Genomic DNA, 18360 nt, shown 5'->3' with positions numbered 1-18360 from the left:
GACAGAAGCCAGGCTGCCATGCACCGACTCCTCTGACCACCGCCAGCCGAAGCTCGTTTCTGCAGATCAACGAGTCTTTTTCTGCTTTTAGCTCCAGCCTGGAAAGTGAGAAGCTCTCTGTGCAGAAATCAGGAGCCAGAGAGGAGCCGGCATCGCACCAGCAACCTTCTAGACGACTGGAAGCTGACATCATCATGAACAATACAGAGAATACTGAATCACCTATTTTATCTAATCATTTATGGATATATTTTTCTGACTTTTTCCATTTCTTCTAAAATGCTTATCACAGAGAACGTTTCTTTAAATAATCTAAAATTCCATTTGTACTATATTCTTTGTATATTTCTCCACTTTTTATTAATGAGTATTAAATTTTTTTCAGTTATTTATTCTCAATACAATGACGTTACTGGAGCCACGCTTTTAACCCGTCAGGCCACTGAAACAAATTAATTTCCCTCTATGAAGATGATAAAGTGTATCTCATCTAATTACCAATAACTGTCTGATTGTTAAGGAAGTTTATATGTTCATTTCCTCCAATGTTCAGGTGGAGGATCAGCCAATCAGCTCTCTGTTCAGGTGGAGGATCAGCCAATCAGCTCTCTGTTCAGGTGGAGGATCAGCCAATCAGCTCTCTGTTCAGGTGGAGGATCAGCCAATCAGCTCTCTGTTCAGGTGGAGGATCAGCCAATCAGCTCTCTCTGTTCAGGTGGAGGATCAGCCAATCAGCTCTCTGTTCAGGTGGAGGATCAGCCAATCAGCTCTCTGTTCAGGTGGAGGATCAGCCAATCAGCTCTCTGTTCAGGTGGAGGATCAGCCAATCAGCTCTCTCTGTTCAGGTGGAGGATCAGCCAATCAGCTCTCTCTGTTTCCTCCCTCTTCCTGCTTCAGACCGTCTATAGGATCTCTAAAAGTCTTCCTCTCTACTCCTAACATTTTCCACTTCAGCAGCTCTCTGAAGGCCTGAGATGCTTTATGAATAACTTTTATCTCACCGAGGGAAAATTCTCAGGAAAAATTTCCTACAATGACGTCACTTAGATCTACTTTTAGTCTTCGGGTTCTGTGGGGCCCATGAGACATTTAGCTTCCCTTTGGGATCAATAAAGAGCTACTTTTTCTGTGAGTCCCCCCAAATGAAACAATGTTTTATTGAAAGGAATCATGTCAACAGTCTGTTACACACAGCTGTTCTAATATATGCAGAAGTTTAAAGTAACTTTGGCATTAAACAACATATTCATTGAAACAAATAATCTCCACATTTTTCACAGCTACATTGGATGGCTGGACTATTACAGACAGACATATACTGGTATTTGTCTCACTTTATAAAGATATAATTAGAGAAAATAAAGCTGACTGAATCAGATTTTCTTTTCATGCTACAAATCAGAGCTGGTTATTAACATCAGTCATTAGACAAAATACATTACAAGAAGCATCAAGCAAACTCAAGCTGTATCAGTTTAAGAAGAAAATAGGAGTTTTCCTCGCTACAGTTTTTCAAAGTTACCCAGTAAATGCAAAGTATTACTGTAGTGTAGGAAGCAATAAGACTTAAACATGAGGGGAAACAAAAACCAAACTATCTGCTACATTTAGTGGAATCCTTTGCTCTTTATAAAGTAACCAGTGGTGCGGTTGGACAGTAATTACTAACTCATTCCCCAGTTTCTCTTTGGGCATCTGGGGTGTGCTGTTGATCATTTCCAGCTTGTGTTAATTTCATTTTAAACACATAGAACATTGTAAAGAATCAATGAATTTGGTGATTCTCAGACATCAGGATATCCCTCATATATACCAACGTACTTAGATGTGACTGACCGAGCATTCAGCTCCAGGCATGGACCGGTCGCACATCCTTGGGCAAAAACATCACCGTATTATTATGACAGCTCCACGTGTCTTAATATTTAAATGTCTGCATTTAAAAACAATAAAAGAAATGTGTCTAAACAATATATAAAACATGGAACATATGAATAATGGTAATAACTGAATTCTTTCTAAACAAAAACTGAAGTTAAAGTAATTGCTTTTATTAATACATTGGGCTGAAGTTCCCCTCCTCTGAAGGGTCTCGCCCCCCTTTATGCTCAGCAAAGGTGCACAGGTGCAGGGGGGGGAGAGGGGGGGGGGGTGCGACGCTGTCAAACTGGTGACCGATCCATGCCTGTTCAGAACTTAAACATCATGTCTCTACAGAGCCGAGAGAGGAAAAAGGTTCAGCTTGCTGCAGGTCTGTATTCTGCTTCGTAGGCTTAGCTTGGTTTGCAATTTGAAGACAATACAGTAGAAATTTGTAGCTGCCAGTAAGTTTCCAGTAGGTGGAACGGGTTGCTCTGGAATAGAATGAAGCATTATTAGGTGAGCCTGTTTCAGAACATGCAGATCTGATGCTGTCAGTGCCATGGAGAAGCATTCAGGCTACACCATCCTCTGAGGAATGAGAAAAAACACCAAAAACTTTGACTTTTGAAGCTCACAACTGAAACTATCAGCTGGAATGATCAGTTTTCTGTGGAAAGACTTCAGGAGCAAAGCAGGTCAGTCTGGTTAATGTTGTTTTTTAACGACTCTTTAATGTCACTGCATGAATGACGTGCAGGCCGATAAATTTATGTTCCAAGTATACAAAAGACTGCGAAGAAGTGGAAGTTGTGATCACACCACAGACAGGGGGCGCTGTCTCGCCACATGGAGATATCAGGAGGGTTTGATGAGCCCAGCTGATGCCAGCTTCTTGTCAATTACTAAAAGTTGTTGCTAAAGAGTTTTTCATTTTTCACAGTGATCTGGCGAGAAGATGGATGTACATGGAAAAAGCGAGGATCCAGAGGGGGAACCAGTGGAGGCCGTTTTTCCGCTCCTGATGATCGGCTTATCCAATGGTCGATCAGTACGGAAGAAGATGGAGCAACTTTCCAGCCTTGTGAACCAGACAGAGACTTTAAAGAGCCAACATGACAGGCTACAGGGAGGAGCCTTCAGCATGAGACCATGTGAAGTTGTAGAGCTCAGAGTGCACACCAGGGGGCGCTGCTGTTCCTAGATCCCTGACTGTGGAGTCATGCAAGTTAATGAGGAGTTTGTAATAAAAGAAGCACAATTGTGATATTTTCACAAGTTGCAGGGTTTTACTTTGACAGAGACACTGGGGGAAGCAGGTGAATTCTGCATGTTTGTGTCAAACTTCTGGGCGACCAACATACCGGCAGTGAAACTGACTCCACTAAACCCTGTGAGATGCTGACTGGGTCATTTCACCCTCATTGCCTTCCTCGGCAGTTTGGACAGATTATTGTGGTCCTGGCCTTGGTGTCTGGTCCAGACTACATGAGGCGCAGCGATTTTAAGGACTGTGATGCTTTAGTTACCTTCCTAATCTGGATCAATATGTGACCTGATTAACACGGAAAGATACGATTCTAGACAATCGTTTTAGTAATATTGAAGGTGCGTATGTGGCCAGGTGCTGTCCTCCTCTTGGCCAATCAGACCACAACATTATTCATTTTTACCAAAATATCAGCAGGAGGTGAAAAGGGAGAACGGCAGTGTGAAAAACATTCTCTGAACTCACTGACCAGCTATATTAACTTCTGTGTTCATGGTATTGTTAAAACAACAAAGGTCATAATCTATCCCAGAAACAGCCCCTGGGTTCATAAGAGTATAAAACACCTTTAAAAGGAAAAGAGAGCAGCATTCAAAGGAGGAGATACGCTGAGGGTGAGCGACCTAGAGAAGGAGACAGGATTAAGAAAGCAAAAGCAAATTATAGAACCAAAGTAGAAAAGAAATTGAGTCAGGGTAATGTAAGAGATGCCTGGAGGGGCTGAACATAACGATGGGGAGAAAACTAAAAGCTTCCCCATCATTCCAACATCATCTGCCTTGCAAAAGATATGAATGACTACTACTGCGGGTTTGACCAGCATGATTTCAGCTCTGGAAGCTAATTTAGTATCTCTGAACATTAAGCAGATAATTTAGCTTTTTAAAGCCACTGGTCCGGATGGTACTGGGGGAAAGGTTCTGAAGGAATGTGCCACACAGCTGGGTCCTGGGTTTCAGCTGATATTTGAGAGGTTTCTCAATACTGGCTTTGGAAGACAGTTAAACATCACACGCTAAAGCTCTAAAAGACTTCAGACCAATGGCCCTCACATCTATACTCAGCTGGTTAGTAAGGAACTCTTACCCATGACAGTTAAGAGTTAATAATGGAGGGGTGGACAGTCTACGTGGAAATAGCTCTAGATTCTGTATATATATGGATTTTGTCTGCACCATCAACACCAAGTCAAATTCCTTGTAAGTGCAAACCTACTTTGCATTAAACTTGATTCTGATTCTGTGGAGGATGGCAGTCTTGCCTTCCTGGAGAAAGTTCATAGCTTTTAGACATTTCCTCTGCTTTAACACAGTCCAGTCTGCATTCTTTTAAAGCATCAGTGTGACCTAAATGTCAGCATCTGGTGCTGTGGACTGAAGAGAAAGAGACGCCAGCGAATACCAGACGATAATGTTCTATCTGAATGTAGAACACAGGTGTTCCACAGGGCGGTGTCTGGTTTCCACTCTTGTTTCTTTGTACACTAATGAGCTTCGTTTTAACAGTGGTCAGCTTTCGCTCGTTAATATGCTGATGATATGTTTTTGGTAGCTGGCCTGGAAGATGCTGACAGTCCACCTGACTGAACAGCTTTCCTCCTGCTTCAATGACAGCTTTCTGCATCTTAATGTCAGCAAAAGCAGAGCGTGATGTCTGCGGGGAGGTTGGGACATTCTTTAGGCCTGTTGTCATGAGAGGACAGGAAGTGGAGCAGGTCACTGATTTACCTTGGATGAAGTAAAGGTAAAAACTGACCTTTCAGCTAAATGCTGATTGTGTTTAGAGGAAGGCTAGACACCATGTCTCTCTTTTAAGGAAGTTAAAGAGTTATACTGTTACAGTTGGTGGATAGGGCTCTTATTGAAAGTGTCCCGTCTTTCTGCATAGTCTCCTAGTGTGGAAACCTCTTAGTCAAAGACTAGAACAACTTGAATTAACAAGTTAAACAGGCCAGTAAATTCATTTGTCTTCAGCAAATTCATCTTCTGAATTTACATAAAAAGGCTTTGAGGAAAAATCAAAGAATCCTGTTCATCCTTTGAATTCCTGCTTTCAGCTGCTGTCGTCCCGCTAAAGAGCAGCAGGAATAAAAACTCCTTTGTTGCCTCTGAGTTACAAATATTCTAGTTAAGCACTGCTTATATCATTGTGGTTCTCACTTCATTTTATTCATTCATTTGTTTTGTTTTTGAAGTGTGTCAAATATGTTTTTTTTAGTAACGCTGTTGTTTTAGCGATGCCTTTAAATGATGCGTTTTTGTGTATGAACTGCTGCCAGATGTCAAAGATGAATCTCCATCTCAGGAATGTGATGGACAATAAAGTCATTTTATCTTATGTATCATCATGTTCAGATGGGAAAACAAACATCTGGGCTTCAGTCCACCGCATCGGTAGCTCATGAAGGGTGGAGTCGAGACTTTAAGCATGTTACAATAATTTAAGCATTTAATGAAACTGGAATGGAAACGCAAATACTGTCTGAACTGGTGTTTAAATGAGTACACTTCAGATATCCGGGTGCAAGTGAATTCAGCACAGAAGTGATGTATGAGTTTTGTAGTATGCCCCCCCCCCCCCCCCCCCCCAGCAATTACAACTAGAGAATATCTGTGCAGTTAAATGGGTTTTATAGAAAGTTATCAGTTACAAAATGTAATTCTCCCCACATATTTAGAGGATTTAGAGGAGTACGACGTGAAAAGCTGCCGGTTGACTGGCATGAAGACATTGTGAGCGTAACTGCAGTTGGATCTGGTTGATATTGCAGTTTCCACTCAATCAAGGAAGAAATTGCTGCACACCATCCCTACATGAATCAGGTCGTATTGAGTCAGTCATCGTTATTCAAATTGACCTACTTTGCTTCTTGTGTCATATATTATTTGATTAAAATATGATTCATTTTAATTTGTACATTTAAAAAGCCTCCAGCTTCCAATTTGTGTCTCGTCCCGTCCTCTGACTCTACTGTTTATCATGGAGGGCTTCTCAACCCCCCGATCCTCTCTACTTCCTGGGTAACGTTACCAGCTGACAGCAGATTGCTTTAGGTTGTTAAGAAGAGCTGGAAACTTTCCTCCTGCAAACAGAGCCACTCATTTGGTTTTACGGCACAACAAAACTCTCCATGTCCTTTGTCACATCTACTAAAACTGATTTTTTTGTTAGGACAACCACGGTTCTGCATGTTTAAAGCGGTAAACTTAGGAATGAACAACATGTATTTGGTCTGATTTTAGTTGTGAACTAAACAGTGTAGATGGTGGTAATGTGAAAGCACAGAGCTGTGGGACCTGCTGCACAGTGTTTCTATACGGCTACAACAGTCGTTCTGATGGCCGCAGGGCTCTCCCTCCAGCACTCACTGACGGACATCGGTGGTGTCGGGTCACAAGGTTGCAGCGTTGCCTCATGCAGACATCAGGACAGCGACATGGATGAGGGATGACAGCAATCCAACGGGCTCCCACAGTGTGCTGTGAGGTCGCTTCCTGTTAGTCCTCAGGTCCTGCAGAAGCTGGGGACCACTAGAACCAAAATGGCCGCCACAGCGACCGCCGCCACCGCCAGGTTCCAGCTTTCAGAGTTGTTTTTCTGAAAATAAGTCATAAGTCATGTTAGAAATGTGCCGGTGGCCATGATGGAGCTGCCTGCCTTCTTGTTCACACAAACCAGAGTTTGGATCTTTTCTATCAATTCAGCCTGTGAGCAGGGATGGAGGAGCACAGCGGGGATCACCAGGTAAAGAGTAGAAATACTCTTTACCTGGTGATGTGGGGAGGGAGGGTTTAGCACGGGTGGTGAGGTCAGCCCCTCAGGTTTGTGGGATGCTGTCTACAAGATGTGGACTCGGGTGCTGCACGAGTCCAGAAAAGGGCCAGATGTATCGCCACAGACCCACCCAGACAACGTCCCACATGTGACCCACTGAGAAGATCCAGGAACATTAAACCCAGAACTGACAGACTCAAAAACAGCCAGCTGTTAGGGCTGTTGGCCTGCTGGTCCACGTTACTGCACAGAATTTAGCGCAGGCAAGAGTGAATCATTGAGGGAACGTTTGGTGTTCAAGGAATGCAACAACATCATTCATATTGTTTACATAATTTAAAAAGGGACTGATATCATAACCTGGCCGTTTCCCATGTTGGTGAACGCACAAACACACGGGAGTCCATGTTGTACCGCCCCAGCTTCAACCAAAAACGGTTTGGGCCAATCACGTAGCAGTATTGAGGTTTAATGGTAAATGTCTTGTGCAGAGATGTAACTAGTCCAACCATAGACATAATATAAGAGTAGACGCGTCATTGGCCGGGTTCTGCCTATGCTGCGATGCGTCAGAGCGTCCGCCATCTTAAATGGGGCAAATCTGCAGTTACTCAGTCACTTAAACAGTATCAGAGGGACTTTAATCTCGAATATACTTTGTATTCGTAGTATTTTTGTTTTTGTAATATTACAAGTTTATTTTTGTATCCCTTTAGCTTCATTCTCCTGAATTTATTCTCCTAAAGAATAAAAATATTTAAAATAATCTAACCTGGCCCTATTACTCCAGGAGTGAAATAATTCTGCAAATTGTGATTATTCTGGAAATGTTCCCCCTTAATTCACATAATATGTTTTTATCATAACATTATCACTTTTGTGTTTGTTTGTTTATTTTTACTTTATTGACCTAGGACTTTTTTTTTCTCATATTATTAATTTTACCTCTTTAACACTCACCCAAAAAGTCTGTTCCTAAAGGTTCACATGTGACACGGTTTTATGAAATAATGAAGACCACAATGTTTAGATTTAACAAATTGATCCTTATATTCATAACCCATACACACACAAATATATCTATCTATCTATATCTATATCTATATATATATATCTATATCTATATCTAGATATATATATATATCTATATCTAGATATATATATCTATCTATATATCTATCTATCTATATATCTATCTATATATATATATATATATATATATATATATATATATATATATATATATATATATGTGTGTGTGTGTGTGTGTGTGTGTATTTATTGCAGCACCGAATGAGGCATCTTCTCTGATCCACGCTCACAATAACAGAACTCAACTTTTTTCTGCCACATACAATATGGCGGTGACGTTGACGTGCGAACCTGCGCCCTATGACGCGTCTACGTATATGATGTCTGTGAGTCCAACGACCCGCTTCACAGTCAGCCGCTCACACCCTGATGGTGGTGAGCTGCTAGCAGCCACAGCCGCCCTGGGTCAGGCTGCCTGACATCAGCTCCACCAGCAGGGGATTCAGGGCAAGTGCCTTGCCCAAGGACACAACAGCTGAGACGGTCAGAAGGGGGGATGGAACCGGCAACCCGCCAATTGCAGGACAAACTCCTTAACTCCTGCACCTCTCTGTCGTCCCCAGTCGGGACATACCGGTGAGACGAAAGCAAGAGCGGTTGAACCAACAAGAACGTGACGTCATAGGAGGACGCAGCTGCTGCTCTCGCCTCTGATTGGTCAGAATCCACAATTTCTTCTTTGATGGAAGAAGAGCGAGAAGCGCCTTGACCAGCTCAGCTTCTTGTGGTTTCTCATGCCGTCTGTTGCTGACGTTTTGATACTGTGATAAATGGCTAAAACCAACTTTTGGTAGGCGGGTACTAGGTGTTGCTTCGTCCAATCAGTTCAGAGAGTTCTGCTGAAGGTCCCTCCTCTCCCCAAACGGGTTCAAATGGAGCAGAACCAGAGCGCTGCACGTTATCAATCAGGCTGGCCAGGTTACTGATAGCATCGGACCCTGAAGGCTATTTTCACGCTTAAGCTTCTCAGGAAGCAGCCAACTGACTTCATCTATATATCTATATATATATATATATATATATATATATATATATATCTATATATATATATATATATATATATATATATATATATATATATATACACATTGGTGTGAAAATGCCATGTCTGTTGTGTTTCCCTGCAAATGTTATCTGTGTACATCTTGAGCCGGTGTCTCAGAAAAAAAATTCACCACAATGACACGTGGATTACAGGTTATATGATGCACTATAAGCTGTTTTTGTTCTTTTATTGGCTGGAAAACATGGCTTTCAACTTTAAATGAGACAGGAGGTCCTGCGTTGATGCTGAGCCAATCATATTTATTGTCTGGAGCCCATTTCTCAGGATGTTTGTGAATCCTTTGCTGAGCACGACTGAAGATCAGGAGGAAGGGAGTGTGCAGCATCAGGATTCGTCTAAAGCCTGCAGCAGCTAACTGGGTGTAGGTGGTCTGAGTACGCTCTGTCATCAGCCACTCTTGGCTGCAGAAAGAAGCAAAGCCACGGCCATACCTGGATCCCAATTAGGACGCCAGCTCCTCCCACCAGCACCAAATCAAGGCCACTATTACAATCAATCCTATGAAGGGGATGGAGAGTACGGGGGGCTCTGAAGGACAGGTGCAGTTCTGGGGAGAAGACAGGGGGGAGTGGAGAGGAGAAAATAAAAGCAGAAAATAATCTAAGAAATAAAGTGAGAAGGAGTGTGGAGCAAGAGTTTGACCGGGAGCAAATAAAACGTGATTTAATGAACAGAGAGAGAGATTTCCAGGCAGGCAGGTAGAGCAACAAAACAGTTTTCAATTTACAGAGAATTTTATACTCATAAAATTCATAGTAACCTGATAATGTTCAGTTCAAAGCATGCAAACAAAGGCATGGACAAGAAGCAACTAAAACATGGTCAAAGGCATAATGCTGAGCCAGCATGCCACGGCCATCCCACTGTGATGGGGTCACGGAGGGGTCAAGGTGGGGTCACGGAGGGGTCAATGTGGGGTCACGGAGGAGTCAATGTGGGGTCACGGAGGGGTGAATGTGGGGTCACGGAGGGGACAAGGTGGGGTCACGGAGGGGTCAAGGTGGGGTCACGGAGGGGTCAAGGTGGGTTGGACGCACAGGTTCACCAGAAGAGAAACAATCTAACTCCCAAACCAAAGCTAGCAGAAGTCCAAGACCTCGTTCACCAGCTGTTCCACCTTTTTACAGCAGGGGGAGCCAGAGAGACAGAAATGACAGCAACACGTTGAAATGCTCAGACAAAAATGGACCTTTTTCATGTCAGGACTCAGAGCTGTAGGTTAGCCAGAACAGAAGAGGCCAGGCTAGATAACTGGCTACATGTTACACTGGAAGTCCTAATGCCTGGAACCAGGACAGAAATCTAGGGTGAGGGCTTACCCTCGGACAGCCGAGGCTCTAATGGAAAATCACTTCTGAACCACAGAAAGGTTCCTTCATGTTGCTCCGTTGAGTAAAAAATTTAGGTTTATCATATGAAATGAAGAGAATGTCAACAAAATGTGAGAGGTGATGTTACTACATGCCGAGATAGGATGAGAATCCAACAGCACATCAAGATGAGCCAATGCTGCGTCTTCAGCCATTAAACCGCGTTGTTCTGCCCTTTCCCTGGTGGTGCTCTCATCTTAGAAGTAGACGTCTCTTAGAAAGTGTCCGGTGCATATCTGAAGAACCTCCTTCAGTGTGAAGAAGTCATACTGTCTGCTATTTTCTGCTTCCCTGGGTCTCTCCTACTGTGCAGCACCTTCTGAGAATGATCACCACCAGCTGGACCACAACACCACTCCCTCACCGTGTCAGGATGCAGTTAGATACTAGTGGATCCCATTCCACACCAGCTTTGTGCCACTGCCATGCGTGGCGTGTAGAAAGGCCTGGGTTTAAATCCTGGATTATTCCACTCAGGACCCTGATCCACCGGGATTATAATCCACCACAACGCTGCTCATGAACACCCAAAACTGTCAGGTAATCATTAGTAACTGGGGCTGCTCCCTTCTTAACATTTCCCTGAAGAGCTCAGCAAACCTCTGCAACCACCCCCCATGTTCCAGTGAGCTTTCCCTTTGGTGCTGATTCTACATCCAGAATGAAGTCACGCTTTGAGTTCGCCGCTGGCTTTCTCATCCACATTTAGAACGTGGCAACACGTTTATCAGCTGCTGGGTTTTGCAGACTTTCAATCAGACACATGGAGAAAACAAATAAGATCATCAAGAAGCTGGCAACAGAAAGTTCAGCTGCATGAGCAGAGCTGCAGGCACAGAACGAAGGTTGCAGGCGTCGCCAGTCGACATGCACACGGATGGACGCTAGTAATGGTGACCAGGACGGGAATCTGAAGGTCTTCTAAGTTTCATCCAGCAAGTTTGAGCATCTTACCTTGAATAGATCAGATGTTCCTCCCTAATTTATTATGCTTAGTAAAACTCTGAGTTATCTGTCCAGCTCTTTCATTTTCACAAATCCCAGCATGCATTTGGAGGACAAGCCAGCTCCCACTGCCCGTCTCTTACCTGGGGCTTCTTTCCCAGCAGCTTCTGCAGCTCGACCTTGCAGCTTTGCAGCTGGAGCTGGAGAGCCTCCTGCTCCCGCTGACTCTGCTCGTACTGACGCTGCAGCTCCTCCAGCTCGCCCCTCAGGCCTTCACACTGATGCAAACACGCAGCAAACATGCCAATAACTCACAGGTGCTCATGTTGGGTTTAATAACCACATAAAAAGCAGCAGATTGACCCAAAAAGTTACAAAAATGTGTAAAAAATCTAGCAATAACAAGACAAAACAGAGGAGGATCTACAGCAACCATGATACAGAAAGTCAGATACAAAGATCCTTCAAATGAACGATTAGAAAAAGGAAGGAAACCTAAATCACACACCTCCTGCCGGACCTTCTGGGCCATCTCCTCAGCCTGTCTCAGCTGGACCTTCAGGGTCCTGATCTCATCCTGGACCACTGAGCAGTCCGGCTCTGGCAGCCTGGGTCCAGACTGGGACAGAGAGATGTAAGAGTCTGCATCTGGCAGCTCCTTCTCTTCAGCTTCACCCTCAGCTCTGACTTGCAGGTAAGTGGCATCACACCTGAACAGAAGGTGATAATCCTGTAAGAATTCAGCTGTTTCCGTCTTCTCCACCTACTACAGCCAACAGCAGTGTTCCAGTCTGTCAGCTTTTTACAAACCTTAAACTCTAAAATAATCTGGAGGAGTTCTCTGTCTGAAGAACTCACATGTCTGGTGTCTGCTGCAGTCCGCCCAGTTTGCTGCTCAGCTCGTTGTTGCTGCAGCTCAGAGTCTGACGCTCATCTGTCAGAGAGATGAACTCTTCCTGCAGCTGCGTCGCATCACCTGGACACACATGCCGCCATCAGTCAGCCCTGGCTGAGGCCTGTGCTGCCTAACCATTATCATCATTATTATTATTATTATTATTATTATTATTATTGCTTGGTTACCTGCCGTGGCCACGCTGAAGCTCTTCATGCTCATCTCAGCCCTCAGAGTGGTGATCTCCAGCTCGTACTCAGCCGTGGTGGCTTGCAGACGCTGCAGCTCCACCCTGAGCCGACACAGCTCCTCCTGCAGGGAGGCGATGTCGTTCTCCCTCTCTGCTGCGGACTCCTCAGCCGCCTGCTGCAGCACCAACACCTCCTCCTGAGCTACGCGCAGCTCATGCTGAACCTCCTCCAGCTCGCTCTCCTTTTCCTCCTCCAGGCTGTTCATCTCCTCCTGGACAGAGCGGAGCTGAGCTGTAAGAGTCAAACAGGCAGCGTTACAAAAGCACAGACTCAGGCAGACTGCAGCAGTTTGTGTGACAGGTCAGAGCAGCAGAGGATATTCTACAAGTCCAGACAGCATGAGGCCAGTGTGGGCTCCTCATGTGTGGGCTCCTGCTCTGCTCTCCTGTGATGTGCATGCGTGGACCTTGCAGCCTCTGGATCTGCCGGGTGAAGCTCTCGGCCTGATGTGCGCTCGCCAGCCGCTCCTCCTCTAACAGACCTTTGGAGGACAACAAGAACACACTGAATCTGTGTTACCGTGTGTGCTGTGACACCTGGTGACCAATCCTGCAGCTCCTCACCCTGCAGCTCCATGAAGCTCTCCTCGTGCCTCTGAGAAAGCTCTCGTGTCTCCTCCAGCTCCAGGAGCAGCTGCAGCACCTGAGCTCTCAGCTCCTCCAGCTCCTCCTCTTCACCCAGCACTTCTCCCTGATCTTCATCTTCAGACTCCCTCTCCTTCACCTCATGCTCCCCCTTCTCTCCATCTTCTTCCGGCTCAGGCTCCTCCTTCTCCTCCATGGACTGCCGCTCCTTGGCTGTCAGAGTATCGGCCAACATGATGGGTTTGTGCTCCTTCAGCTCACACAGCTCGTCTGCACACAGAAAGACAAGAAGGTACTCAGCCAGGAGTTCTGAGAAGAAGCTAGAATCAGCCTGAGTTTGTCCTGTGGCGCCCCCTGGTGGTAATGGCCGAGGAACACCTTTCCCTCATTATCCACCTTATTTTCAACGGAGATACGGAAACAGTGAGTTGACGTTTCTTTGTGCGAGACTTCCGGTCGGTCACTTCCTGTCACCGTTTAGATTCATGCAGCCACGTCGTACTAAATTACTCGCAGCACCAGAGCGCTGCGGCCACAGAGTAGAGCCGGTTGATGTAGTCAGGATCCAGCAGGGTGAACGTCAGACTTGCTTTGGCTTAAACGGACATCAGCCTCCATGGATATCAGGTCATCCATGTTGATATTTATTAACACCGAGCTAACTTTTCCTCTGTGGAGGTTCGCCTCGGTAAAGTCGCAAAGCAGAGCCGTCCGCACAAAGTGACGACACAAAATGGTTAACATGTCCTCGTTCGTTATATGAGGCACTTCTTCATGTCATCCTCTCAGTCATGAATGCTTTGTGGCTGTGGCTCTGACCTGCGCGACAGTTTATCATTTCAGTCAAACTACTGAGGGAAGCGCTGAAACGGAAGTGCCGCACAAAAAAGCGGAAGTTCTTCCCATAGTTATTTCTGCATTCGACAATAAAGTGGATTCAACTGGGTTTTTATGATGAGATCATTTTAAATATTTTAAATTTCCACACTGTGAAGACGACAGCATTAAGGTCTCTGTATTAGTTTATTAATTCCACATCTGGAACTATTATTAGAGTAGACCTGCCGATGACGGCAGTAAATAAACTCAATCAATGCAGGATGAATGCTTTGATTCAGCGCTGCAGCCAATCACCAGCATCTCTCATCTATGATTGGCTTAGAAGGACCTTCCTCCAGTTCACCTTTCTGTGGAGGCTTTTTCCACGTTGTCACTGTGTCACAAGCTGTCTGAAAGGAACCAGGGGAAGGACAGACAAGTCCAGATCACATGGCTGTCCCTTGACATGTCCTTCAAAGGAAGGACATAGAGCAGGAAGACAATACAAGAGAATAAGGGACAAACGGAGCGCAACAGAAAAATGACACAGCAACACCAATAACAAGATGGGAACAATATGGATAACTTGATAATGACATAGTGACAAAAATTACATGAAAGCAACAAGAGGATGATGTTAAAGATGAGGTGGAAAGACTGACAGAATGACATCACGAGGTTCAGCTTGTTATCGTGCACATAACCAAAGAAGGCTGGGAAAGAAGACGATGAGGATGTTAGAGAAGTGAAACAGGATCGGAACCTGACACAGAGACACCAGAACACATCAGCTGATCAGCCAGAGATCAGAATCAGTTAAATGATTGAAAGCCACAGTGTAACATTCTGACAGATTCCAGGAAACATACAGAACTTCACAGGTTCTGAAGCTTTTCAGAGCACACATATCGACGAGTCTACTAATTATATGGTCTCTAACCGACCCAGCCACAGACTTCCAGCATAATGAAAGAGAAAAATGTTACTCAGTGATTTATTTCTCACAGTTCAGGTCAGTAAACAACAATCTAAACCATCATCATCACTGACCAGAGGGGTCGAGCACCTCCTCGATGACGGGCGGCAGCCGGAATCCATCCATGGTACTGATGGTATGGAGGAGCTGCTGCGGATGCTGCGGCGAGTCGGAGGGGACGGCTGGAGCTCAGGAAGCCCGGTCACGCTGCAGACTGAGAGAGCTGCAGCAGCTCCTTCATCCTGCAGGAGCCCAGAGATAACTGAGGAGGGAGGCAGAGAAAGGAGATCTGAGAGAGCGGAGGACTGCGACAGCATCCGACTCCAGCTAGACTGCAGCAGCCGAGGTCCACACTCAGGCTTCAAAGAGAGAGGGCTGAAGGATTCAGCAACATTCACTGCAGCACAGCCAAACTGCTGCCGTTCATTAAATATTTGATTAATAGACATCCTTTAATGAATTTATTACAATAACTGCCTCAAATGTATGAATGGACGGATGGATTGATGGATGGATAGATGGAGGATGGATGGATGGATGGATGGAGGATGGATGAAGGATGGATGGATGGATGGATGAATGGAGGATGGATGGATGGATGGATGGATGGGTGGGTGGATGGATGGGGATGGATGGATAGATGGAGGATGGATGGATGGGTGGGTGGGGGATGGATGGATGGGAGGATGGGTGGGTGGGTGGATGGGGGATGGATAGATGGAGGATGGATGGATAGATTGAGGATGGTTGGATGATGGATGGGTGGACGGATGGATGGATGGACTGATGGATGGATGGGTGGGTGGGTGGATGGGGGACGGATGGATGGATGGATGGAGGATGGATGGATAGATTGAGGATGGGTGGGTGGGTGGGTGGGTGGATGGGGGACGGATGGGTGGATGGATGGAGGATGGATGGATGATGGATGATAGACGGAGGATGGATGGATAGATGGATGGGTGGGTGGATGGATGGGTAGATGGGGGACGGATGGATGGATGGAGGATGGATGGGTGGATGGATGGAGGATGGATGGATGGATAGATGGAGGATGAATGGATGATGGATGATAGACGGAGGATGGATGGATAGATGGATGGGTGGGTGGGTGGGTTGGTAGATGGGGGATGGACGGATGGATAGATGAAGGATGGTTGGATGATGGATGGATGGATAGATGATGGATGGATGGAGGTGTTTCCTGCTCAGATGACATGCAGATATATTCATATTGTAAACTGGTCACGATAATAAATAATGAGCTGCTGTTAAACTGCTTTCATCACGTCATGTTGCTCCAACCACTGATAACCAGTTAACCAGTTAACTAGTTACTATGTAACTATTTAACCAGTCAACTAGTAACTAGTTAACTGGTTAACTAGTAACTATTTAACTATTTAACCAGTTAACTAGTTATTATTTAACCAGTTAACTAGTAACTAGTTAACTGGTTACTGGTTAACTGGTTGAGAAAGCCCAGAAACAGAAATGCAGCGGCGCCATGTGTCTGCTGGGTATCTTTTGTCTTCAAGGTTTTGTTTGCAGGAAGAAATTGTTTTATCGTCTCTTGGTCTTCATGCTAATCAACCAGCTGGTTCCTCTGAGCTGCTGCAGAACATCACAGCTGGAGTTGATGCTCCAGACTCACAGTAGGTGACTAGAAGGTTGCTTGTATCTGTTTTAGTCCATTTTTATTGTACCTTTCTCATTTTCTGTCATTTCTAATCATTGTTTAATATTGACATGTAAAAAGAGGAAATGTTTAACGTTAGCGCATCCAGCCTGCAGACGCAGAGCTGCGACCTTCCTCTCAGACCTCTGATGGAGACCTTCTCATACATGATGAGCAGCAGCTGCACAGCCACACAGAATAAAGACGTACCTGATGCAGAGCTGCTGCTTTCTGCTGCTATCTGCTGCTGCACACCTCCTCTTCCTGCTCTTCTTGTCCTAGATTTCCTCCTCAGCATGCGCTCCACTCACCCTGTGATGCTGAGTGACGTCACTGCAAGCTTCAAACACACGCAGGTCATGATGGGAATACAGAATGAACCATCAGGGTGGGATTTATTTAACCGTTTCCTGCCCTGCTCTTCATCCTCACATCCACCAACCAGGACAGAATGTTTGCATTTTGAGCAGAAACACTTTGAGTGGGAAACCTGCCAAGGAACCAGAAGAGAATATGAAGGGTTTTAAACATGTAGAGAGCAAAAAGCAAATATTAGAGCTCATCTGGTGACGCCGGCGCAGCATCAGAAGCCAGAAACGCTCCCTGACCTTCCCAGCCTCCTCAGTCTGCAGCAGTTGCTATGCAACAGAAAGGTCCAGGCAGGAAAACACCGAGAGAAGGATGACGCAGGAAACGTGTGCAGTCACTGAGACACAGCTAGTTAGTTGGCTAGCCAGCTAGCTTCTGTGTTAGTTGGTTACCTAGCTAGTTAGTGGCCATAGTGGCTAGCCAGTTAATTTTACTAAATATGTAAAAACACAAGACAAAGCCATCCCAGAACATGAAGAATGAATTTCTTATTCAAAGAATAAGGAAATAAAAAGTTATTTTTCTTCATTATATTGCAGAAAACGAAGAGCAGTCCCTTACTTTCTCAGGAGGCTTCCTGGACTTCGTCTCCAGAACTTCCTGGTTCTCAGGTCTGGTTCTTTCCCATAGAAATGTGCTGTAAAAGGTTAACACAGAGCTTCTGGTCCTGGGATCATCATCAGGCCCGGTGAGGGACAGTGGCCAGTAAACTCTTTGTGATGAGATGTTTGCAAACTCCTCTGACAGAAAGCTGCTTCTAGATGATCAGATCTTGGAGACCATGAGAGGCAGATGGAGTTTTTGCTTTGACCTGGTGGTTTCTGCCCCACATTGCTGTGAGCAGCTTCACACGCAGCAGATAATGAAGAGGAGGGACATGAGAGGGAAGTCTGAACCACTGTTAAATATCAGACAACAGCTCAGGTTGCCACCTTCAGAGGTTGTCTGATGACTCTGCAACAGTCGCTCTCATCACAGACCCGCCTCTCTGACCCAGGAGAACATCCAGGAAGCTGATGTGGACATAATGGACTCTCCTCGGTACCTGGGTGTTCACCAGAACCATAAACTGGACCCATAACCATGATGCTCTTTACAGGACGGGTCAGAGCAGAACCTACCTGCTGAGGAGGCTGAGGTCTCCTGGCCTGCAGGGGGCGCTCCTCCAGACCTTCTTTACCTCTGAAGGCATCAGCCATCTTCTCTGGTCTGATGGAGCAGCAGCTGATCTGCAGCTGAGAGGAAGCAGCTGATAAACTCATCAGGAGGACCGGTTCTGTTCTGGGACGGTCTCTGGACCCAGAGCAGGAGGTGGAGACAGGAGGACTGGAAGATAAATACCATCATGGATGCAGGACACATCATTTTACCCCACAGCCGCTTCTAATGGTCATCAATCACTAGTCAGGCT

General features: G+C 45.4%; 1 protein-coding gene across 2 annotated transcripts; it reads right to left on the bottom strand.

The window, feature by feature from the left end:
- Positions 1-1133: 1133 nt before the first annotated feature.
- Positions 1134-17234, bottom strand: LOC105936102 (coiled-coil domain-containing protein 136). 2 transcript variants are annotated; one of them, XM_012876752.3, is made up of 9 exons: positions 16791-17232; positions 14977-15164; positions 13087-13377; positions 12930-13004; positions 12461-12754; positions 12236-12353; positions 11886-12087; positions 11521-11655; positions 1134-6727 (listed from the first exon to the last, which is right to left on the bottom strand). In XM_012876752.3, the coding sequence occupies exons 2-9, from the start codon at positions 15026-15028 to the stop codon at positions 6635-6637; spliced, it is 1260 nt and encodes a 419-aa protein (XP_012732206.2). In that variant the 5' UTR covers positions 15029-15164; positions 16791-17232; the 3' UTR covers positions 1134-6634. The 2 variants fall into 2 exon arrangements, with proteins under 2 accessions (XP_012732206.2, XP_021179380.2); XM_021323705.2 differs by lacking the exon at positions 1134-6727 and adding an exon at positions 9494-9609 and having other exon boundaries at positions 16791-17234.
- Between the last annotated feature and the right edge of the window lie 1126 nt (positions 17235-18360).

The sequence above is a fragment of the Fundulus heteroclitus genome, chromosome 17 (genome assembly GCF_011125445.2).
Source record: "Fundulus heteroclitus isolate FHET01 chromosome 17, MU-UCD_Fhet_4.1, whole genome shotgun sequence".
In the NCBI taxonomy this organism is placed as follows: Eukaryota; Metazoa; Chordata; class Actinopteri; order Cyprinodontiformes; family Fundulidae; genus Fundulus; species Fundulus heteroclitus.
This window is presented reverse-complemented; position numbering and strand designations above follow the sequence as displayed.